Source organism: Xenopus laevis, chromosome 7L (genome assembly GCF_017654675.1).
Source record: "Xenopus laevis strain J_2021 chromosome 7L, Xenopus_laevis_v10.1, whole genome shotgun sequence".
NCBI lineage: Eukaryota > Metazoa > Chordata > Amphibia > Anura > Pipidae > Xenopus > Xenopus laevis.
The window spans coordinates 57,243,012-57,269,571 of NC_054383.1; the positions used below are offsets into that span (position 1 = coordinate 57,243,012).

Genomic DNA, 26,560 nt, shown 5'->3' on the forward strand with positions numbered 1-26,560 from the left:
AAGATGACAACCAGCTGGCTCTATCCAATGAAGACAAAACCTTCCTAGAGATCATGGAGCAAAGTATGTGTAAAGACAATGCCAACAGCTGGGTAGCTCCTCTTCCCTTCAAACCACAAAGACATTCTCTTCCTAATAATAGGAAAGAGGCACTCAAACATTTCACTTCTCTCACACGCACTCACCAAAAGAAATCAGAGATGAGAGGGCACTTCTTTACATTCATGAGAAAGATATTTGAGAATGGATGTGCAGAAGTAGCTCCCAGTATTGAAAAGAAAGAAGAATGCTGGCACTTGCCAATCTTTGGAGTATACCACCCAAAGAAGCCAGGTCAGATCAGAGTCGTGTTTGACTCCAGTTCCAAATATAACGGAGTCTCCCTAAATGATGTACTTTTAACAGGTCCAGACCTCAACAACAAACTCTTGGGAGTACTCATGCAATTTCGTAGAGACCCTGTTGCTTTCATAGCAGACATCCAGCAAATGTTCCATAGCTTTCTTGTGAGAGAAGACGATAGGAACTTCTTGAGATTCTTCTGGTTCAAAGACAATGACCCAGCCAAAGGTACCTTAGAGTACCGCATGAAAGTCCATGTGTTTGGAAACAGTCCTTCCCCTGCAGTAGCGCCCAAGAAGGAGAAGTAGACTATGGCAAAGATGCCAGACAATTTGTAGAGAGAGACTTTTATGTAGATGATGGTCTCAGATCATCATCCTCTGAGGACACAGCAATCAGTTTACTTAAGAGAACACAGGACATGCTGGCCTGTTCCAACCTCAGACTTCACAAAATAGCCTCCAACAGCATACTGGTAATGAAAGCCTTCCCATCCCAAGATCACGCTAGTGACTTCAAAGACAGATTTGGGAACAGATACCTTACCTGTCCAACGCAGCCTTGGCCTAAACTGGGACTTGAAATCTGACACATTTACATTTCAAGTAAACAAACATGAGAAACCCTTCACATGCAGAGGAGTAATTTCTATAGTGAATAGTTTGTATGACCCTCTAGGGTTTGCAGCTCCAGTGACCATTCAAGGCAAAGCTCTACTCCGGGAGTTAACAACAGAATCTTGTGACTGGGATTCACCACTTCCATCAGAAAAGGAACAAGTGTGGATAGAATGGAGAGACTCTTTAGAGACACTGTCTATCATACACATTCCAAGGCAATACTCTTCTACTCCTCTGGCAGGAATTAAAGAAAGGAAACTCTGTGTATTTTGTGATGCTTCAACCAAAGCAATAGCTGCTGTGGCTTACCTTAAGACTGTTGACTACCAAGGTCAGTGCCATATAGGATTCGTTATGGGCAAAGCAAAACTAGCTCCACAGCCAGAGCACACTATACCCAGACTAGAACTTTATGCAGCTGTTTTGGCAGTAGAAATGGCTGACCTCATCATTTCAAAAATTGATCTTCAACTAAGTGAGGCTGAATTCTACATAAACAGTAAGGTAGTGCTGGGCTACATCTGCAATGAGACCAGATGCTTCTATGTCAGCAACAGAATTCTGCGTATACGGAGATCAACACACCCAAAACAATGGCACTATGTACCATCAGGACAAAACCCAGCAGATCATGCAACAAGAGCTGTACCTGCAGCTTGTTTAAAACAAATCTCTTGGTTTAGAGGACCCAAATTCCTGTATACCTCTGAACAGAACCACCCTGACGATGTGTATGAGCTAATTGAAATTGGAGTTACTGAGAGAAACAGCCAAGAATGCAGGCTTGCTGCTAATTGTGCTTTACTGACACGACATGTTTCGGGCTCAAGGCCCTTTATCAAGTGTTATGCTTGATAAAGGACCTTGAGCCCGAAACATGTCGTGGCAATAAAGCACAATTAGCAGCAAGCCTGCATTCTTGGCTGTTTCTCTCAGTAACTCCAATTTCAATTGATTTACTCTACACCTGAGGTGGGGGTGTACACTGAGATAGAAGAAGCCTATTAAACCACTCTCCCAGAGCGCAGTCACTTCTATAGTGTGATGTGTATAAACTAGTTGAGGCAACATATGACACAGAGATTCGCCCCCAAGTGTCAGCACTCTGCACTAACACCTCAGTCAAAAGACTTTCCACCTGGAAGTCTCTAGTCAAGTCTATTACCTGCTTACTTCATGTAGCAAAGTTTTTTAAGAAACATTTCTTTCCAACCTCCAACAACTGCAAAGGTTGGCACTACTGTCCAAAGACACCAAATGTGCTTAAGCAAGTGACAGACATTGTCATTCTCAATGTACAGCAGGAGACATCTACTAAAGGACTTGAGCACATTCAAGGCAAACAATTTGTCTCCAAGGACAGTGTCCTGTGGAAGTTTGGTCCACTTGTTGACACAAATAGACTTTCAAAGGTGGATGTCAAGGTCACAAGGCAACATGAGATTGAACTTTACCTCAGACCAAATTCTGGTCTGGTCTTACCACTCTCTTCCAGAGAACTTGACAATGGATGATATTCTTCAATATCAAACGGGGAGTTTTATGCCCCCAGCATTGTTTTATAGTTTGTATAGCATCAGCTTGTCATTCATTTGTATGGTTATGCCTTTTCTATAGAAATGTCTTTCCTAGGCCACCATACCCCTTCCATGTGATCCTGTGTAATACCAGGAAATGATCACTGTAGCTGCCATCTTCATAGTGTACACAGCTAGCTCGTCACTATCCGCAGCAATTCTACCCCATACAGCCTCATGGTAGCATCGTTGGTAGGTATTGTTTATAGCCCAAGCCTATCTATAGAGGCAGATAGTTTTGTGCATTTATATGCAAGTTTATATCTGTTTATATGCAGCAACCTCATGGCCCTGCTATACAGTATATGTTTCTCCCTAGGTATCTAGGCCTTATATTATATGCAGATGCCTCTCTCCCATTTTAGTTAACATATGCTACACAGTGTTTATGCATTTAAATATATTATGTTATATTGTACAGCTTACTAAGCACTGTCATTTTCTATCTTCTCTAGTTTTACACCTTGCCCTTTGTTAATAAACTGAAGCTCAATAACCTGTGTCAGTGGGTTAATGAAGGAAGGAGTTTAGCTGCATGTCAAGCTACACACTACCCCAGGGTAACATGTAGTGAGGACAGAACAGAAAAATTTAAAAAAGAATTGGAAATCTTAATATCTAATGCATTAGAATATAATATAACAGATGATACAACGGCTATTTTTCTTAATGTAGAACATCCAAAAACTGTGATTTTTCACTATCTTCCGAAAACACACAAACCCTCTAGACCACCAGTTGGCCGTCCAATCATAGCAGGGATTGGCTCTCTAGGTGAGAATTTATGTGAATTTATAGACCATTTTTTGCAACCTTTAGTCTTTAGACTACCTAGCTATTTAAAAGATAGTGGTCATCTCATACATGCTCTTAATACATTCCATTGGGATACCACCTATAAAAGGGCATCTATTGATGTAGTTTCCCTGTATTCTTGCATTCCACATAATCTAGGCCTGAGAGCAATAGAATATCATTTGAATCAATACAGCACATACAACACCAATTTTATTTCTTTTCTACTACAAGCAATTCACTTCCTACTTACACATAACTTTTTTTCTTTTTAATGACGAATATTATTTACAATGTTGTGGAACAGCCATGGACGATAATCAATTTTCCCAATATATACAATACTATGGCCGTTTCATTGATGACATTCTAATAATATGGTCAGGTACACAACAATTGTTTGATAATTTTCTCTTTGAACTTAATCACAATGATTATAACCTTAGATTCACTAATGAATTGAACACTTCCTCGATAAATTTTTTGGATGTTACCCTCTTTATAGAAGATAATTCAGTTGTCACTACAATATACAGAAAACCATGTTCAGTCAACACGATCTTAAATGCCCATTCATGCCATCCCAAACACATAACAGATAATATACCATATAGCCAATATTTGCGCATACGTCGCATTTGTAAAAAAGATAATGATTTTTTTAATAAATCCAATGATCTTTATATAAAATTATTACAACGTGGCTATGAAAAAAGTCTCCTAGATAGGGCTTTAAAAAGAGCGGCTAGAGTAAATAGAAAAAACCTGTTTAAAAGATATAGTGTAAAGACTGATAGTGTTGAAATTGACCCAAAAACAACAAGAGAAAAAATAAAAAAAGATCATTCTGAAGCTTTGTCATGTGTATTAGCATACATCACAACACTTGGTTACAAACCAGAGGTTGTTTTAAATGTGGGGCCAATAGGTGTATTACCTGCAAATATCTGAAGAAAACACTAGACTTTACTTCTTCTACCAAAAATAAGAAATACACAATACGACATTATATTAATTGTAATACAAAAAATGTGATATATTTATTAACATGCAAAAAATGTCAGAAACAATATGTAGGTCAGACTGGTCGAAAACTGAAAGATAGAATTAGGGAACATGTTTCCAGCATCACCAAAGAAAACTGTGTAACCCCAGTAGCAAAACACTTTGCTGAGTGTAATAATAGAGATGTGTCATAATTAAGTGTAATTGCTATTGATAAAATAACACCTAGGGGCAGATTTACTTCGAATATCGAAGTCGAAGGATTTACCGCAATTCGTTCGATCGAAAGAAAAATCGTTTGATCAAACGATTAAATCCTTCGAATCGTTCGATTCGAAGGATTTTAATCCATCAATCGAACGATTTTTCTTCGACCAGAAAATTGTTACAAAGACTTCAGTAGGTTTTAGGTGGCGAACTAGGGGGTCGAAGTTTTTTTTTAAGAGACAGTACTTCAACCAAAAAAATCATTCGAAATTCAAAGTTTTTTTAATCTATTCCTTCACTCGAACTAAGTAAATGGGCCCCCTAATATTCGTGGAGGTAATGTTACTTTGGATCTTTTGAGAAAAGAAGCAAAATGGATTTTCCACCTAGGAACTGGACAACCATTGGGTCTAAATTATGACTTTGACATCTCTTGCTTTATCTAACCTTATAATACATAAAATAACCCCTGTTTGCTTTTTCATATTTATTTATTTTTTCATATTTTGACATTTAAACATTCTTTATTTTTTGTATTTATATATATTTATTTCAGAAATATATTGCCATACTATTTTTGTATAAAAAACATATGTACATTTATGGTAGAACAACTATCTATACTTTAAATGTATTTTAAATAATGAGCCACTAGGGGCAGTAACATACACTCATTTGTAAACTAATTGTGATTCCGCCCATGCGATTTTCTTTTTCCTTTAAATACTTTGTATGCATCAATTATCAGTTAGCCTATGATTAAGTGTCCTGTGGGGACACGAAACGCGTCAGGCTTTTATTTTTTATACAAGATGTAAATAAAGTTTTTTGTACTACTTTACAAATATTTTGAGACTCCTGGACTTCACTTAACTTGATCATATGTTTGGGGTGTCAGAATAGTGCCAGCTCTACTTTTTTTTTTTGTATGCATTTTCTTCCCCTGCTAAGGGCTTGGAGCTTGAGCACCCGGACCCCATATGGAAAGCGGTAAGCTTATCCTTATATCTTTAAATGTCCATGCTTCCTATTACTTTGGCCTTATAAGGTCCTTGAACTAGCTGAAATAAAAAGTTGTCATTAAGCATATTTACAAACCTGCTTTTTATGACTTGGCAACCCCCATTACCCCAGTCAATGTCTGGCTAACTGAAGTCATCTTTATTATTAACTTGAATTAGTTGTGAAGCAGCCTTCATTTGTAATAGTAGTTGGGCCTCAAGTAATTGTAGTAATTTGTAGCATACACCAATTATAATTTTTATAGTAGCTTTTTGCCCAGTCCAAATCTCAAACCAGAAGCATTCCACACCATTCCCAGTTCCATCCTTGGTTATTTCTTTAGAGCTTGTGCCATAAATATGGCTCTAAAGTATTCCCTTATGCAACTGTTTTAGCAGGTGATTTTGCATGGTAAAGCATGTTTCAATTGGCCCCATCAATGTGTGATGTGTGATTTCACTGTTTAGATAAATAAGTGGGTCCTCAGGCATTAGTTTCAAACTTGGTATACTTACATGAAACAGGGTGTTTGCCTCCCTAAACTGCATTTCTACTAATGACATGATTCTGGATATCCATATAAATTATAGACCTTTACCTGTATTTCTTTTGGCTTAACAATTTTCATAAAGGCTCCTCTTGAAACTGCTACTTCTTGCTCTTTCCTTGTTACTTTCCTGGCATCCAGAAACTTTAGTTTTGGAAGTTTATTCAGAACAAAATACCTGCATGGGAAGAGGAACAAATGCCATAGTTGTGCATATGTTTTTACAGTAAAATGCATACATTTTCAAATGACAGCTCCTGCTGTCACTAAGGAGACATCTGGAGCGTAGGGAGATTAATGCGTGGCTGAAAGATTGGTGTAGGGAGGAGGGTTTTGGGTTTTTGGAGAACTGGGCTGATTTTTCAGTCGGCTACAGGCTCTTTGATAGAGATGGGCTGCACCTCAATGATGATGGTGCAGCTGTTTTGGGAGAGAAGATGGCTAGAGGGTTGGAGGAGATTTTAAACTAGGTGTGGGGGGCTAGGGTTCAGTAAAAGATTCAGTGTAAGACAGGTTAGATGAGATAGTGGGCAAAGAAAGGGAAAATGGGGGAGGAGATTTGGCTGGGGATACTGTTAAGGATAGGGAGGACCACATGTCATATGTTCAATATGGTACCAGTATTAAATGTATGTTTACAAATGCAAGAAGTCTGACTGGTAAAATGGGAGAGCAGGAGCTGCTGGTGTTGGAAGGAAAATATGATGTGATTGGTGTGGCCGAAACATGGCTGAATGAGTCGCATGACTGGGCAGTAAATATCAGTGGCTATACTTTGTTTCGGAGGGACAGAGGCAATAGAAAAGGAGGAGAGGTATGTCTGTATGTTAGGCAGGATTTAAAAGCTCATATAAAGGAGGAGGTTATGTTAGAAAATGAGGGTGCAGAAGTTGTATGGGTGGAGTTCTTCACCAATTGTAAGGAATCCAGCAAATTAATTGTAGGAGTATGCTATAGACCCCCTAATGTAAGTGAGGAGGAAGAGACAAAGCTCCTAATGCAAATAGAAAAGGCTGCTAGTTTAGGTAAAGTAATGATAATGGGGGATTTTAATTACCCAGATATTGACTGGAGCAACGGTACTGCCAGATCAGTTAATGGGAACAAGTTTATAAACTTATTGCACAACAATTTTTTAGCACAGGTTGTTGAGGAGCCTACCAGAAAAAATGCTATTCTACTAGATCTCAAATGACCCAGAACTTATAGCAAATGTGCAAGTCATTGAACCCCTGGGTAATAGTGACCACAATGTTATATCTTTTAATGTCTGGTGCAAAAAAAAACAAAAATATATTGGGGCAACAAAGACCATGAATTTTGGAAAAGCTAATTTTAGTGCCTTGAGGGCTGCCCTACAGAGCATTAATTGGGGCATTAGGTTTTCAGCTAAAAACACAGAAAAGAAATGGTTGTCCTTTAAAATGATATTAAATCATTACTGTTCTCAATTTATTCCCTTAAGGACTAAACGTAGAAGCTCTAAGAATCATCCTGTGTGGTTTAATACAGAAGTAAAGAAGTTAATGGGAAAGAAGAGAAAGGCATTTAAAAACTACAAATCTGTAGGGACGGAAGCTGCATTTAATGAATATAAACACTGTAATAAATGTTGTAAATCAGCAATCCGGAAGGCTAAGAAAAGAAAGGAAGAGTTAATTGCGGTGGAGGTGAAACTAACCCTAAAAAGTTTTTTTAAATATATTAATAGTAAAAAGATGCAGGTTGAGAGTGTTGCTCCATTAAATAATGGTACCAGTATGGTTGTAACAGATACAGATAAGGCAAATGTTAAATCAGTTCTTTTCTTCAGTGTATACAATAGAGGAGTCTGGGTAATAGTGACCATAATGTTATATCTTTTAATGTCTGGTGCGAAAAACAAAAATATACTGGGGCAACAAAAACCATGAATTTTGGAAAAGCTAATTTTAGTGCCTTGAGGGCTGCCCTACAGAGCATTAATTGGGGCATTAGGTTTTCAGCTAAAAACATAGAACAGAAATGGTTGTCCTTTAAAATGATATTAAATCATTACTGTTCTCAATTTATTCCCTTAAGGACTAAACGTAGAAGCTCAGAATCATCCTGTGTGGTTTAATACAGAAGTAAAGAAGTTAATGGGAAAGAAGAGAAAGGCATTTAAAAACTACAAATCTGTAGGGACAGAAGCTGCATTTAATGAATATAAACACTGTAATAAATGTTGTAAATCAGCAATCCGGAAGGCTAAGAAAAGAAATGAAGAGTTAATTGCGGTGGAGGTGAAACTAACCCTAAAAAGTTTTTTAAATATTTAATAGTAAAAAGATGCAGGTTGAGAGTGTTGCTCCATTAAATAATGGTACCAGTATGGTTGTAACAGATACAGATAAGGCAAATGTTAAATCAGTTCTTTTCTTCAGTGTATACAATAGAGGAGTCTGGGTTCACAGGCTCACTTAATAACTGCACAAATGGTTCAGCTCAATCTAGTCAGTGGCTGACTCAGGATATGATTCAAAAAGCTTTAATGCAAATTAATGTAAACAAGGCTCCAGGGCCTGGTGGCATACACCCCCGGGTTCTCAGAGAGCTAAGTTCAGTTTTAGATCAGCCCTTATTTCTGATTTTCTCAGATTCACTGTCATCTGGTATGGTGCCTATGGATTGGAAAAAAGCTGATGTTATTCCAATATTTAAAAAGGGATTACGATCTCAGCCTGGCAATTATAGGTCAGTAAGCTTGACATCTGTGGTGGGCAAATTATTTGAAGGCTTGTTAAGGGATCACATTCAAAATTTTGTCCTTATTAATGGCATTATGAGCAACAATCAGCATGGCTTTATGAAGGATAGGTCATGTCAGACGAATTTGATTGCATTTTATGATGTAGTAAGTAAGATTCTGGACAGTGGGGGGGCAGTAGATGTGATATATTTGGATTTTGCGAAAGCGTTTGATACTGTGCCCCACAAATGACTGCTTTCTAAACTAAGGTCTGTTGGGCTTAATGAAGTCGTTTGCACGTGGATAGGAAACTGGCTACAGGATCGGGTACAGAGGGTGGTTGTTAATGGGACATTCTCTACTTGTAGTAAGGTTCTTAGTGGGGTCCCCCAGGGCTCAGTATTGGGTCCACTTTTATTTAACTTGTTCATTAATGACTTAGGGGAGGGTGTTGTAAGTAATGTATCAGTGTTTGCAGATGACACAAAATTATCCAGCCCAATTAATTCCATCCAGGATGTGGCATCCTTGCAACATGATCTTTACAAACTGGCAATCTGGGCAGCTAAGTGGCAAATGAGATTCAATGTTGATAAATGTAAAGTCATGCACCTGGGATGTAAAAATATCCAAGCCACTTATACCTTTTGCCACTTACACTATGGGACTGCACTAGGCAAATCCATTATGGAAAAGGACCTTGGAGTCCTTGTAGATGATAAACTTGGCTGTAGCAAGCAATGCCAGTCAGCAGCATCAAGGGCAAATAAGGTCTTGAGCTGTATTAAAAGGGGCATAGAGTCAAGGGAGGAGGGGTTCATTCTTTCACTGTATAGAGCACTTGTAAGGCCCCATCTAGAATATGCCGTACAGTTTTGGTCTCCATCACTCAAACAGGACACTATTGTATTAGAGAGGGTACAGAGAAGGGCAACTAAGCTGGTAAAAGGTATTGAAAATCTTAGCTATGAGGAAAGACTGGCCAAATTGGGGGTGTTCACGCTGGAGAATAGGCGCTTAAGGGGTGATATGATGACTATGTATAAATATATAAGGGGATCATATAATAATCTCTCTAATGCTTTATTTACCAGTAGGTCTTTCCAGCTGACACGAGGTCACCCATTCCGATTAGAAGAAAAGAGGTTCCGCCTAAATATTTGGAAGGGGTTTTTTACAGTGAGAGCTGTGAAGATGTGGAATTCTCTCCCTGAATCAGTTGTGCAGGCCGATACATTAGATAGCTTTAAGAAGGGGTTGGATAGCTTTTTAGCAAGTAAGGGAATACAGGGTTATGGGAAATAGCTCATAGTCCAAGTTGATCCAGGGACTAGTCCGATTGCCATTTTGGAGTCAGGAAGGAATTTTTCCCCCTCTAAGGCAAATTGGAGAGGCTTCAGATGGGTTTTTTGCCTTCCTCTGGATCAACTGGCAGATAGGAGGTTAATAAAAAAAAAAAAAAAGGTTGAACTCGATGGACATGTGTCTTTTTTCAACCTTACTTACTATGTTACTATGTAGAACTAAAGTTTAACAAAGACATAGGCTATAGGTGCTGCACATTATATTTTGGGCTTTTATACCAGCCCAAAGCAAGCATAACCATTTAACAGTGAAGATCTGTGCCTCCAAAGATGAACCCCTTCTTTTCTGCTGATTCACAGCACATATTCTGGGCTATGAGCTTATGGACTGACTCACGATATACTCCATATATAAAATAAAATAAGTTATAAGACTACAATTCATTTTAGATTGTTTTACATGGCAGCTCAAAAATGAATGCATTTTGCATCAAAATGTAATAATCACCCCTGTTGCATTAGCTTCTATGACATGCAAATGTAATTTTTGGTTTGATGACACGTGATGACGTCTACGTTTAACTTCTCAACAGATGTAAATGTTATTGACACTCACACTGATACTTAACAAAATCCAAAATGGCGACCCCCTGTGGGTTATTATTATCATTACTGTTATTAAGATTCTGAAACTTTAAGCTGGTGTTCGGTTTGAAACCTTTAAGTCTAACCGCAAAGTAAGTGTGGGAGCTGATAAATGAATGTTGCATGTGATCTAAGTGTTGCATGTGAATTAAGTGTTAAGCAGCATTAAAAACCTTAAGGCGTTTTCTGGATACCACTGTACCCCTTCCCCCCCCTCCCCTCTTTTCTTCTTTACCCCCTTCCCTGTTAACAGAAAATAATAAAAATGTTTACTATTAAAAAGAAAAACCTTAAGGCGTTGGTGTTTGCTGTGCGTGCTGGGTGCAAGGAGGGAGTATGTGCAAATAACTGACTGCTCTGTGTTCTGAGAGTTATCTGACTGAGACAAACAGCTTTTTCTTTCCTCTGTTTGGGGTAAACTGGTAGATACATTTAGTGCATTTATTTTCTTTTTGTGTTTTAGCATGAGATAGTTTCTAAGGGGAATTTTTTTAAAAAAGTTAATGAGGGGTTGTTATTTTACTGCTGGTAGCAGACAGCATTTTCTCTCTCTTTCCCTCTGCCTGCTAATTAAGGGGGGGTTAAATTCTGACCAGGTTTTGTGTTCTTTGGTTTTAAACCATTAAGTCTGTGACCACAAAGCGTGTGTGGGAGCTACTAAGCAAGTGTTGCATATGAATTAAGTGTCTGGATCTAACTAGCATTTATTGCCCCCCCCTGCCCAGTCTCCACTGTTTCGAAAGGTGGCAACCCTATTTATTAGCCTATTGGTCACCTGGGACTCTTGGTCAGTGAACTCTTCCTACAAGTAGAATGGAGCCCAAATAAAATATAAAATTCCCCAGACATGATTGACCACACCCCTAACCTGCCTGGCCATACTTCAGTATCCAGTATTGCCCAAACCCTGTCCACGACCACGACATGCCCCATTTCTTTTGTGACTTTTTAAGTCCCCCTCTGCCATGAGACCCCTGACTGGAGTACCATTGTACATCCCTGATGGAGGCACTGTTTAGCAGGGTCCTCTTTACCTCCTGTATCATTACGTTTTTGCATGTGACTTGTATGCTTGATGTAAATACCCTTCTACTGTACAGTGCTTTAATGTGTTGGCACTTTATAAATATGTGTTAATCAGTGCTTGAATTTGGGTGAAAAAAATGGAGGTATTCTATATGTGACATGCTAAAATAAGTCACTCAAACAATTATAAGCCATGCCTACTGTTATAATTAACCTTACCCATCTAGTTTCAGCAACTTTAAAGCAAAAGCTATTTTGCTATTTTCATCTCTGCTACTGGTAACATTGGTGCTTTTACCATATACCTATGACTAAGTATTTTTGATACAAAACACGTCAGACTGCAATGTTTTTAATCTGCTGAAATAAACTTGAATGATTTTACCCCATGAGTGCTTGCCAGTAATTTTCGCTTTTACCATACAGACCAAAGACTAGGCAGCACAAGCTATAAGTACACAGCACTGATGTTTCACATAAATTAAATCTACGTCTTATAAATTAACAAAGGCTTAACTGCAAGGTGAGTATCCAACTAAAACAAGGCTCCCATCACTATATTTTTTCATTTTATTTCTAACCTATTTTATTCCTAGCCTATTTATAGCCTTTATAAGTGGTGCAAATCTACTCACACATCTATACAGTAGCACTTTTTAGTGCTAGTTTTTTACCATACCACTTGTTACCCACCATGTTAACCTTTTCCATACCACCTATACCATACCACTTGTTACTGATATTTAGCCTTTATCTTTAACCACATTGGAAGATTTATCATCCACAACTTTAGCATTCTCTTCTCATAACACTTATACCGCATCACTTTTTATCATTTATCTACTTCTCAGTTTCTAAAGCCATATGTAAGCTGAAATCTTCTGTCAAGATAAAAACCTTGAAAAGGCAGCCTCTACTAGCATACAATACAGTCAGGCATGGGATCCATTATCCAGAAACCCATTATCCAGAAAGCTCCAAATTAAGGAAAGGCCGTCTGCCATAAACTCCATTTTATCAAAATGATCCAAATTTTTAAAAAGTATTTTCTTTTTCTTTGTAATAATAAAACAGTACTTAGGAGCAGATTTATCAAGGGTAAAAAATACTTCGAAATTCGACCATTGAATTAAAATACTTTGAATATCGAATTAGAACTTTTTTCATTGAATTTGTGTATTCTGCGGTCGAAGTAAAATCGTTCGAACGATTCGAACTCTTTTAACGTACGATCAAACGATTTTACTTTGACTTCAAAAAACTTAGAACAATGCTGTAAAAAGTCCCCATAGGCTAACATAGCACTTCAGCAGGTTTTATTTGGCGAAGTATTGAAGTCAAAGTTTTTTTAAAGAGTCAGTACTTCGATTATCGAATGGTCGAATATTCAAAGTATTTTACTTCAAATCGAATTTGAAGTAAATTCGAAGTCGTAGTATCCTATTTGATGGTCGAAGTATCCAAAAAGTTACTTCGAATATCGAATTTTTTTACTTCGAAAATTCCCTCGAATTCACTTCGACCCTTGATAAATCTGCCCCTTAATGTACTTAATCCAAATTAATATATAATTAATCCTTATTGGGGACAAAACAGGCCTGTTGGGTTTATTTAATGTTTAATGCATGATTTTCTAGTAGAAAATTACAGAAAGATCCATTATCCAGAAAACCCCAGGTCCCAAGCTTTCTGGATAACAGGTCCCATACCTGTACAATGTTTGCTGGGCAGAAAAGACTTGAGTTCATAAACATATTTTGAAAAACGGTTCACAGAGATGATCAGCAGACAAAAAATATATAAGAAATACTGTCACATATGGCTCCCTAAATTAAAGTGCCAAGCTTCTGGGCATGGCTCAATCTTCCTCCTTAGATGCTGCCAAGTCTTAACTTGAGACGAGCAAAGCAAGTGTTCTGAACAAGCAAAGGGGCACGTTCATTACCAACGATAGGAAGGAAGGCAACCACAGCTTCAATGAGTTGACGAAAAGCATGGTCAGGCAGGCCGGGGTTGGAACCGGCAGAGTTCAAGAATATTTAGGCAGGCCGGGGTCATTGCAGGCAGAGTTCAAGGATAGTCAGACAGACCAGGTCAATACAGGCAGAGTTCACAGAATGGTCAGGATTGACAGAATTCATCAGAGTCAGACAGGCAGGGATCAATACCGGAATACAACAGACAAAATCCCTTCGAGGAACTAAATAAGTTAGACCTAACAATGAGCAATAAGTTTGGGCTCACAGCCCCTTTAAATATTCGAATTTCACGCCACCCAACATGACGATGACATGCGCACTGCGAGTGAAAACCCGGAAGTGCACGGCTCAAGTGCAATGGGAGAACCGGTGCTATAAAGAGGAAGCCTCCTGCAGCGCGCGTCATCGCCGGCCCGCTAGACCACCATGGCAAGTCTTTACAAATACTAAAGAGACAAAGAAGGGTGAGTACTCAACACAAATATTAATGATTAGATGAAAGTTGCTATCCAAGGGGAGCAGCAGTAACAATGGCCACAGCAGAAACAAAGCCAAGCTTGTAAACATCACTGCCTAGGTATAGGTCATAGCACAAGTTGAAAGGAGGACTCAGCCTCACATACTGAGAGGACGTAGCAGGATGGCAGATGACAGATTTTGTCTTTTCTAGCCTTTTAGTCTGGGAAATTCAGTACTTGCCAAAAGAAGAATATAAAGAGCAGAAAAGTTGCTGGCACCTAGCTTCACTATGTACTAAGCATTTTACACAATTTTCCTTGTATACAGAGCTTCAGAAGAAGTTATATATGCCATTCCAACCAGAGCTCTGGAGATTTAGGGGGTTATTTACTAAAATCCAAATGTATCCACATTTTGTTATTAAACAAAGTTTCGACCAAACTTCCATCCACAATTTTGCCTTATTTATCATTAAAATAACTTGAATCAATCTGATTGGGAAAAAAACTCAATAAAATAGAGGAAGAAGCTGCTGCAGGGTTAATAAGTGTAAATATGTTCCACAGAAAAATTGTGGCATGTTATACATTTGTAATGAAAATTGTATTTATTATGCTTACCTGTATCTCTGATAATCATCTTCATCTTTCTCTGGGCTCACTAGCTCATTAGGACATGCTTGGTTCCCCAGCAAGCTGAGATATTCTAGAACAGGAGCGACTGAAGCCAGTGTATTTAAGAGAGATTCCAAATCTGTCAGGTATAACAGATTAAGGATAAAAGGAGCACAGTTTTTGAAGTTATATCTTCGATAAGCTCTAGTCAAATTTTATATTTGGGTGATGCTAAGCTAAGGGACCCCAGGGTATTTTATTACATTCTACATTCTCTACTTTAAGCCTGTCAGCATGGCAGTGACTGAGTGGATGCAGGGCACTCTGTAGTTTATAGTGTCCACTTAGATTCTAATTGATTCCCTTTTTCCCCCAGGTTTGGATGCCCACAAATATTTTGCTGCAGGCATATTTATGCTGTACCATTCCAGACGTTCAGCAGCCTAATAATTGTGATGACCTATAAGAGTAATGTAACAAAAGGTGCAAAGCTTGATACTGGTCTAGATAACCATAGCAACCAATCAGCAGAGTGCACTATTGATTAGCTGCTGTATTTACTGGTCAAACATAGGTTGTAATGGTTGACTAGACCTGGTCAACTTTGTACTTTTTATTGCATTAAGCTGTATTTCTTTAAATTAGCCAATCAAAACTCTTCATAAAGCACATTCAGCAGATTGTTATTTATTGAGAGCTAAAAGTATAAAAACCTTTTTTTATATACATATTTTTAAGAAATAAGCTAACATTTGAGTTTTATAAACATGTTGAGTTTATTTTATACTAACAGACACTGTATCAGCCATTGTGCAGACTCATGGAACAAGTTTAGGTGCAAAAACACATGAATGAACATTTTCTTGTCAAAATGCACTCCATTTATTTGCACATATGTAGGGGCAGATTTATCAAGGGTCGAAGTGAATTCGAGGAAATTTTCAAAGTAAAAAAATTTGAATTCTAAGTAATTTTTTGGATACTTCGACCATCGAATACGATACTACGAATTCGACTTTGATTTGAAGTAAAATAGTTTGAATATTTGACCATTCGATAATTGAAGTACTGTCTCTTTAAAAAAAACGTTGACTTCATTACTTCGCCAAATTAAATCTACCGAAGTGCTATGTTAGCCTATGGGGACCTTCTAGAGCAGTTTTCTAAGTTTTTTGCAGTCGAAGAAAAATTATTTGACCGTTCGCTGAAATCCTTCGAATCGTTTGATCGAACGATTTTACTTCGACCGCAAATTGCCTAATTCGATGAAAAAAAACTTCGACTTCGATATTCGAAGTAATTCAATTCGATGGCCGAATTGCGAAGTATTTTCAACTTCGAAATTCGACCCTTGATAAATCTGCCCCATAGTGTCTGTTAGTGCAGACAAAGAATCACCTAGCAAATGGGATTGGCTGTTTCTCAATCTGTGTTTATAAGTTACCCAGAGAATCAGCCCAGTTTGGCCTTATCCTGGCTAAAATTAATAAACATTTTAAAAAAGCACTGAAAATTGCATGTATAACAAATCCCAAATACAAGCTCTCATTATTTAATTTAAGCTACAGTAAATAATCTATGAATATAGAACATTACATTTACATTATTACATTATTGCTTAAATGTCCCAAAAGCTAAAATGCTGCCTATAATCGATAGTTACAGATCTGCTTGCTATCTTGTATCCTGTCAAACTTTCACCACTACAAATAACAATGTTGGGGATTGTAAAAATACCATCAAATACTACTTTTACTAAATACACAAAAGGATTTATGTGTTTATCCTCAAATACTAACACACACAAAATCCTAAATTTATCAATTGTTTTTTTAAGTTTACATGTGAAAGCTGCCCAAAGAGCCCTACAAGCCAGTGGCAAATTGATTGGGTCAGACTGTTTATGTCTTTCAGTTACATTCATATCATGCAGTTATAAGGTACATGTATGGGACCTGTTATCCAGAATTATTGGAACCTGAGTTTTCCAGATAATGGGCATAATTTTGATCTTTATATTCTAAATCTAGTAAAAAAATCATTAAAACATGAATTAAACCGAATAGGATTGTTTTGCCTCCAATAAGAATTAATTATATCTTAGTTAGTTAAAAATGTAAATTATTTGATTAAAATGCAGTCTATGTGAGATGGACTTAGCATAATTCAGAGCTTTCTGGATAACATGACGAACCCCAAACCTGTATCCCCCATACATTTCCCAAAGTAGGTGAAAATTCAAAAAAAGTAAAGGGTTGTTACATCTTTTATTAATTAATGAGTCCTAAGGTAACACTGCTGCTCCACTAAACCCTGGTACTGAGATTTGGCGTCCTCCTAAATAAAGTAACCAAACCGAAGCCATAAAATAGATTAATGTATAAACCCCATCCCAATTTTAATTTGTTGATCAAAGACAAATAGAATTGTTGCATGCACTTACTCTATCACTAGTTGATCCAGACTCCAGAGAAAGGAAAAAACCCATTTGAAGCCTCTCCAATTTGCCTCAGAGGGGGAAAGAATTCCTTCCCGACTCCAAAATGTCTAGTCCCTGGATCAACTTATACTATGATCTATCTTCCATAACCCTGTATTCCCTAACTTGCTAAAAAGCCATCCAATCCCTTTTTAAAGCTATCTAATGTATCAGCCTGTACAACTGATTCAGGGAGAGAATTCCACATTTTCACAGCTCTCACTGTAAAAAACCCCTTCCGAATATTTAGGCAGAACCTCTTTTCTTCTAATCGGAATGGATGACCTTGCGACAGATGGAAAGATCTACTGGTAAATAAAGCATTAGAGAGATATACATAGTTATCATATCACCCCTTAAGCGCCCCTTCTCCAGCATGAACAACCCCATACTATGGTCAGTTTCATCAGCAGCCAATTAACCTATCAGTATGTTGTGTAAGAGTGTGTAGGAAACTGAATTACCTGGAGAAAATACATACAAACACAGGTAAAGCCTTGCTCTGGCTCTGATCAAACCTAGGACCCCAGCACTGCAAGGCACTCATAAATTCACCTGATAGCTTTAGAACATAAGGATATGTGGTTTTTATTTAAAGTTAATGTGTGAAGTTTTGGCAGCGGTGGGAAAGCGAAACGATCATCAAGTTGATTGTTGTCCAGTATTAGTTCTTCCAAGCAGCTGAAGCCATCAAGTCCATCCAGGGTTCTGCATTGTGTAAAGAAAAAAATCATGATCGTGAAATGCACTCAAGTAGATTATATGAAAACAGTGAATAAACTTATATTTAAAACTTCACATGTACAGCTAGGGGATTTTGGTACTATTTGTGACCTATTCACTAGAAAATGTCACCTCTCCTGAATATGCAACAACTGATTTTCTTTTATTCAGAAATTTGCTTTGTCATAACACCTTGCTAATAGCAGTAAGCCTACTGCATCCATCATCCTCCTATAGGTAGAATTTTATTTAATCCTTTGACTGTGAAAATAAACAAATATATTTTCCACTGATGTAGCCAGAGGGACATAATTATCATATATTGACCTGAAAAAATTCCAAGCAATTCAATATTTTTTCTTATTTATAAAAACGTGCTTACTGCTTGAGCATTAAGATGGTATAAACAAAACTGGTTATTTGTTGGTTCTGTTATATTTACTGTTAACATAAAGGGGATTTTTAACAAAACTCGATTTTTTTTTCTGGTCAAGATTTATTATACCCCGATACTTCAAAAAGCCTGAATCTGAAAACCTGGCATCTCAAACCTGTCGAGGTACAGTAATGGTACATGTTCCTATCCCAATATGAAGATATCATGGTCTGCACTGGGTTTAACCTGATTTTCTGAAAAATCAGATAATCAATAACCCCCAAACAAAATTGAGCGATTTCTGCAATCCAATTTTTCAGGTTATTTTAATGATTAATAGGGTCAAATTGTGGATGGGAGTTTTGCCAAGCTTTCTTTAATTAAAAAATTAGATAAAATCCATCTCCCATAGGCTCCATTTTATCCAAACAATCAAAAATTTTTCTCTGTAATAATAAAACAGTACCTTGTACTTGATCCAAATTAAGATATAATGAATCCTTTTTGGAAGCAACCCCAGCCTATTGGTTTTATTTAATGTTTAAATGATTTTCTAGTAGACTTAAGAGATAAATATCCAAATTACGGTAATGAAAAGATCAGTTATCTGGAAAAAGTATAGTGGTTATTTGAAATTGCATTTATTTGTTTTTTGTTGGAACCCTGTGGGTTTGTTAGCAGTCATAAGCCATGTTTACAAGGTATTATTAGATAAGCATTCTGACATGCCTTTCATAGCACCTACACTGAATGACTAAATCCCTTTTGTTACTCTGCACAGTATGTCACATAGCTCTAATTCCAACAGCCTGTTTCCAACATCAGTGCTGCTGTTGACAGGGTGTTATTAATGTGGTGGTCATTCTTAATATACCACTGCTACTGTGGATCCATTTTGTATTTTCATGTAAGAGAGCTATGCTTAGAAAAATGGCACATTGATCATTACAATACACTTAGTAATTGTACCTGAGGAATAAGGGTAAAACTACATGGATGTACTCCATGCCTTTTCGGCAGATGCGACGTGCTGCGCATAAACACAGGCTTCCAGTCGGATGCGAAGGAAAACAAGTTAAGAAATACAAATGTCGGTTGGTGGTGTCGCAGCGTTCATCCGACATGGCATGACTGTTGGATGCAGACGCAATATCCGACAGTCGTGTGGCGTCGGACGAGCGATGTGACACCATCCGACGTTGCTGTTGCTTACCTTGTTTTCCGTCGCATCCGACTTGACGCCTGCGTTTTGGCATACTACTAATGTGTGTGCATGTGTGTAGGCACTGTAATCTCACAAGGGAACCCTTATTCATCCCAGCATCAGCAAAAAAACGAACTAACTGCAGTAAGGGTCAGTAAGTTTAAATAAAATTCTCCCATGCCTTGGTCTCTAGTCAGGAAGATGTATTTGTCAGTGCCTGGCATCTACAGGCACCTAGTCTTGCATGGACCAAACTTCCATTCCCATGATAAATAAGGCTGTCACAATTCACCTTCATTCCCTGGGCACACATTTTATACAGTATGCCATCCATCATTCATGCCTAAGTAAATATCAGCCACCCTTTTCTGGCTTGTTCCAAAGAAATTAAAAAAAAGTCATATGCAGATATTGGAGAGAACTTTTTAATGTATGTTTAAACCATTCTTATTTGCAAACAATATGTTTGCACTAAACATTTACCCTCTGTCTGTGATAGTCTGTCCTCGCAAGGTCCTTTGGGGTAAGTAGTGAATCATGTCCAGTCAATAACACATGTTCACACAGTATGAAGGCACAGCATAAATCACTCAGACATCTGAAAGACTTAAAAGGAAGGTCCACAAAAAACACTTAGGTAGTTATGCCATGTAATACAAAGCAATTCTGATGACTGCCACTTGGTTCAGCAAAGCCTTATGAAGTATAACCAACAGAAATGTATTTATATAATACTATAACTGTGTAAATTACTGGTGCTATTTCAATAAAGCATGATAATAATATACTATATAAATTATTTCAAGGAGACCTGAAAGACATAACATCTGTAGTATGTATGCACATTTATTTTTATAGAACTATTTTATACACAGTGCTGCGCACTTTTATAAAACACAATTAATACAAACAGGGTGCTAAGCACTGCACAGTAACACACGGTAAGAATTGTGCTGTACAACTGTAGAACCATATTATAATTATATTCAAAAACTTGCATACACATTTGTTACTTAACAAGATCCAGTTTAGTACAAAACATCACTTGAGTGAAATACTATAAGAAGTTAAGAGATGGAGTGTGAAAATGAAGGCAATCATCTTGTTACACCTGTCTTAATACAGTATGTATAGTCTTTTGACCTTGCATCACTACTAGTTTTTCTTTTACTATGTCACTGTTCTCAGGGGGTTGGCTGTTAATTGTTGTTTTCATGTCAGGATCATGCTGTGCTCTTATTCACACTGTAAATTAATCTCCTGATAGAAAAAGGAGGTAATATTAATAATGCTACTGTACAGTTTTATGTAAAGACATAGTAAACAAGTAAGGTTGGGGATAAGTTGGCAATTATTACACAATGGATTGCATATGCAGTTTACATCCTCCATGAACCATTTTCCAAATAGAAGGAGAGAGGCACACTGCAAAGCAATACAAATTTAACATGAAACCACCAGATTTGCTTACAGGTTCAAGCACCATGGGGCCACACCACTCTTCACTGCACTTGTCCAAGTGTATTATCTTAATTGCATTTGAATCAAATTCTCTCAAGCAGACCCCCATTCCCTCTCCTGCTGAGAGATCTCCAGTGACGCTACCAAAATCACTGTGGCAATGACAAACCATCACAACAAATTCAGATCTTACTGACACAAGAAAGAAAGAGCTTTAAATTTCCACTGTAATTAACCCTATCCTTGTTAAGATAATTATGATCAAGCTCCCTGTCATCACTAATTTCAAAACATCACTGCTGTTGGCTTATACTTTGGCCTCATTAGCAAACAAGAAGCGGGAGGGAGAATTGTCCTGTGAGACCTACTGATGCAATGTGTAATGTAACGGACTGTACCAATGTGTAATGTAATGGACTGTACACAGACCAATAATCATAATCATACATGCAAGTTTTAATTTGCTCTTTTTTAGAATTAAAAGTTGTAAAATAGTTTGTGATTAGTCATGGGCGAATTTGTCCCATTTCGCATTAAATTTGCAAATTTCCCGTGAAATTCGTGAAACGGCGAAAAATTTGTGAAACGGCGTCCATTTTTTTGACGCAGTTTAGTGAATTTATTCGCCAGCGGCGAATCACGGGAATTCGCCGCAAATTCGCCCATCACTATTTGTGATAATATTAAGTACCATGCACTCTAGCAAGAGACAATATCCTTTACACCATACAGTGAATTTTTTTCAATGATTTGCATGCTTGCCTCTTTAATAAAGAGGCTGGCTCATACAATTTAATGACCTACTTACAACATACATCACTTACAATGGGCTGTGTGATTCAAGAATGCAATATAATTTTTCCGTATAGCAGAATACTCAGAATACTTTTTTCCCAAACCATGCAGTTTTTCATGTATACCAGAGTACATGAATTCAGTGTTGACTGGCCCACCGGGATACCAGGAAAACTCCCAGTGGGCCCAGGTGTCAGTGGGCCCTCTTGCTTCTAATCATTTGGCCTATTTCATGGTCATTCCCTATTTCTTTATGGGGGAACATACTATGCAGAATATAGTAAGTAGATATAAAAGACTAGGAGAATAAAGAGGTTGAGTGAGGAGTGGAGCAATAATAATTTGAAAAGTGGGCCCAAGGTCTAACGTTTTCTGGTGGGCCCCTGACATCCCAGTCCAACACTGCATGAATTATACCAGAAACGATTGTGCCTGATGCTCCAAAATGTGAATTGGGTAGAAGCTGCATCTAGCATCTTTAGAGTTGAAATGAAGTCACTTCTGGCGTGGCAGTGTACATTATCATCTATCATCTGTCTATAATCTTCTTTTATGACTTGTTGCATCATTTAATTCTATGTTGACCCAATTCAGTTAGTTTGTGTTACACTGTTATGTGCTCCATGCCTTGGCAGCATTTTCTGCACATTTCTAATACTTGTGTTCATCTCCACAATCTCCATAAGGCTGTATTTTTTGTTTTCAGTTTGATGGCATTATCCATAAGCTCCTCCATTTTCATGTTATATTGTGCTTCTTTGAGTACCTGAGTTACTGTTGGGGCTGTTATTGATTCACTCTGGCTATTAGGGCTCTGACCACAAATAACATATGGTGTAGTATAAATGCTTCTATGTTTTAAAGTCTGGTGGAAATATGTGTAGCAACGCTATTGTGTGTGACAAAAACTTACCCTGGTGGGGTTCGTGGGGGTCGGTGGGGACGCCCGCCTCACTCCAGACGGGGACGCCCGCCTCACTCCAGGCGGGGACGCCCGCCGTGCAGCGCTGCCTCTTCCTCTGCACTGGGTTCCTAGGGTGCGCGCGCGCCATGAGTCATTTTTATAGGCGCATGTGCGCTGGCGTGTTGACGCCATTGCGCAAGGGCGCGAAAATTAAATGTATTTAAAGTGACAGTTTCTTTTTTTTCAGTGCCCGTTATAGGAGTTTGTTCCTGGTGCTTCTGAGTTTTAAGCTAAATCAGTTTGAACCTGTTTTGATTCCTGTTGTGACCCCTGCCTGGCTTTGACAATTCTACTCTCTGTATCCTGACCCTTGCCTGTTTACCGACTCCGATTCTGCTTAACCCTCTGATTGACTTCCTGGTTTGACCCTTGCCTGCCTGACTTCACTTATTCTCTGCCTGCCTCGACCCAGCCTGATCTCACTACTCTATTGCCTAACGCCTTGTACTACGACCTTCTGCCCAAAGACTCTCGCTAACAGTCGTGCCCCTCTGCCTATCCAGAACCTCTTGCCTTGCACCTCTCGTTTAAGTCCTGGTGACATCCAAGTAGCTGAGGGCTCCTCCCGAGGCCAAAGGCGGTCACACTACAGGTGAAGCACGAGCCGAGACCAGGGTGCTTGGCATTTGTTCTGGTGTTGGGTGACATGGTGTTTACTGGCTTTCCTCCAGATTGTGATTAGGTCCTTGATTGTTTATAAAGTTAGGTTGCTTTTGTGTGGATTAATGACTTTTTGAGACCATATGAGCGCTTCTATATCCATTGGGAGTAAAGCCTGTTTCTCAATGTCTACCCAGTGTTTATCAGTCTTAGTTATTGTCAAGTATAGTACCACTTCTAATATAATTGGCTTATGATATTTCTTGAGATTTGGTACTCCCAAGCCCCCAGAGAGTCTTGGTCTATATAAAGTGATCCATTTCCTTTGACCATCCTATATAAAGTCCAACACCAACCTCTGTATAGACAGAAAAAAAAATTCTGGGGGAAGTATAGGAATTGTTCATAGCATGTACAGAATCTTGGGCAAAAGTAACATTTTGACAATTGCTACTCGTCCTAACCATGATATATAGGTCAGCTTGTAATGCAATATCTCTCTGTTTAGGGTCGTTGTTAGGGTACAATGGTTGTGTTTATACAGGGTATGTATTGTTTTGGTGAGTTTTATGCCTAATAAGTTAAAATAATCTGGTCTCTAATCTTGTACTGCTGGGCAGCCCTGTCTTGTTCCATTTGTGAGGGCAAATGTGTGGGATAAGAACCCTGCCGCACTCACTTGTGCTTCTGGGTTTGAATACAAAGCTAAGGTTGCTTTAGTAAATTGGGTTCCCAAATTGAAGTGCTTCATTGTTTCTTCTACCAATCCTGGTCAAAACCCTTTTCTGTGTCTAAGGACAGTAACAACAGTGGAGTGTGTATATTTTGTGCTATATGAACAATATCAATCATAGATCTAGTGGTGGCTGAATCCTGCCTAATAAAGCCAACCTGATCTGGGTTTACTAGGGATGGCAGAACTTGTTGAAGCCAAGTGGCTAACAGTTTGGCATATATCTTTACATCCATATTTAGGAGGGCTATTGGCCTGTAGTTCTGGACCAGCTCTGGAGCCTTTCCTGGTTTTGAGATGGTGGAGATAATCACTGTCAGCATCTCTGGTGGCAATGTCTCCTTTTCCTGTACTTCTTAGTACGGAGGAGATGGGGTACTAATTGTCTTGTAAATTCTCTGTAATAGACATTAGAGAATCCATTTGGGCCGGGCACTTTGTGTGAGGGTACAGCCTTAATTGCTTCCTGTATTTCTATTAGGGAAAGGGGTGCATTCAGCTGTTCTTGTTGTTTGACAGACAGGTTGGGAAGGTTTAGGGTGTTGTTCAATAGCCTCTGTAGAGGGCTGAGGTATAATGTCTTTTTCTTTAAGGTTGTAAAGATTGGTATAATAGTCTGCTAATGTATTGGCTATATCTTTAGGGTTGTAGAGAGTTGTATCACGGTGTGTGAGCTGGACTATTGAGGATTTGGCTCTTTGTTTTTTAACCTGTTTGGCTAAGTAGTCTGTTGCCTTTATAGTAATGTTCCAAAGATTTAAGGGCAGTTTCACATTTGGCCATGTCTATTGTTCTCAATTGGTCTCTAAGGTCTTGCATTTGACTCACCCTTTGTCCTGTGGGATTTTTTTTTGTTAAAGGAATTGTTCAGTGTACAAATAAAAATGAGGTAAATTGATAGGCTGTGCAAAATAAAAAATGTTTCTAATATAGTTAGTTAGGCAAAAATGTAATGTATAAAGGCTGGAGCGATTTGATGTATAACATGTCATAACACTACTTCCTGCTTTTCAGCTCTCTTGGTTTACACTGACTGGTTACCCTGGTTACCAGGCAGTAACCAATCAGAGACTTGAGGGGGGGCCACATGGGTCATATCTGTTGCTTTTGAATCTGAGCTGAATGCTGAGGTTCAATTACAAACTCACTGAACAGAAACGTACCATGTGGCCCCCCTTCAAGTCGCTGACTAACTCAGAGTTATAGAGCTGAAAAGCAGGAAGTAGGGATGTAGCGAACTGCCGTTTATGTGTTCGCGAACGCCGTTCGCGAACACCGGCAAAAATGCGAACAGTTCGCGAACAGTTCGCGAACTTCGAACATCCGCAAAATCGTTCGATTCGAACGATCGAAGGATTTTAATCGTTCGATCGAAGGATTTTCGTTCGAATCGAACGATCGAAACCATTCGATCGAATGATTTCATTCAATCGAATGGCTTTGATCGTTCGATTCGAACGAAAATCCTTCGATTTTAGCGGTCGAAGGAATCGAATGGTCGAATGGTTGAACGATTTTTGTTCGAATCGAACGCGAACACATATTGGCGAACGTCGCGCGACGTTCGCGAACATTCGGCGGACGCGAACAGTCGAAGTTCGCGCGAACTAGTTCGCCGGCGAACAGTTCGCTACATCCCTAGCAGGAAGTTGGATTCTGGCTGTTTTATTAGACATCCAGTCACTCCAGCCTTTATACATTACATTTTTGGCTAACTAACTATATTAGAATCATTTTTTATTTTGCATAGCCTATCTATTTACACAGTTTTTATTTTCACACTGAACTATTCCTTTAAGGGCTGTGAGAGCTGTCAATTATATATCATAGAGGCCTTCTATATGGAAAATATTTCTGAGCTTAGTGGCATTTGCTATTTTTCTTTTGTAATACACTCTAGGGGGCAAATTCACTAACCGGCGAATTCACTAAGTAAGCGCTGGCTTCACGCACATCGCAACACTTCGTCAGGCGTAAATTTGCCTGGACAATGTTAATTCACGAAGATCCGAAGTTGCACACAGGGTACCGAACGCTGGCAAATTACGCTCAGCAGTTCGAAGTTACGCTAGTGTTGGCTAATTAGCATACGGTGTTCAGTTAAAGTACAATGGACGTATATGCTGCAGCAAATACATTACACTACACAAGGCCAGGGAACCTTAATAAAATGATATAAAGTTGATATAATGTCCTACACATGTTCCCACAGTATAGATTAGGTGCCATATGTTAGCAAATGTAGGGGAGAAGGAGGGTACCCCAAAAAAAAAGTACAATCTTTTTCAGTCTATCACCCTTTAAATAAGAAAATACGCCAGTTTTTTTTTTAAGATTTCCTATCTACTCTATTGCACTTCGCCTGTTCTGAGGTGGCGAAGGCAAGTCTGGCA

The 26,560-nt window shown here is 38.4% G+C and overlaps 1 protein-coding gene across 4 annotated transcripts in view; it reads right to left on the bottom strand.

The window, feature by feature from the left end:
- The window catches only part of lrmda.L (leucine rich melanocyte differentiation associated L homeolog), a 991,211-nt gene that overhangs the window by 381,336 nt on the left and 583,315 nt on the right, over positions 1-26,560 (bottom strand). For 3 of the 4 annotated variants that reach the window (XM_041568595.1, XM_041568594.1, NM_001096630.1), the window contains 3 exons: positions 17,893-18,019; positions 14,839-14,978; positions 6,147-6,273 (listed from right to left, as the gene is read on the bottom strand). In XM_041568595.1, the coding sequence (XP_041424529.1) occupies positions 6,147-6,273; positions 14,839-14,978; positions 17,893-18,019 (394 nt within the window). The remainder of the gene's footprint in view (positions 1-6,146; positions 6,274-14,838; positions 14,979-17,892; positions 18,020-26,560) is intronic. The other variant, XM_041568596.1, reaches the window with a different exon arrangement.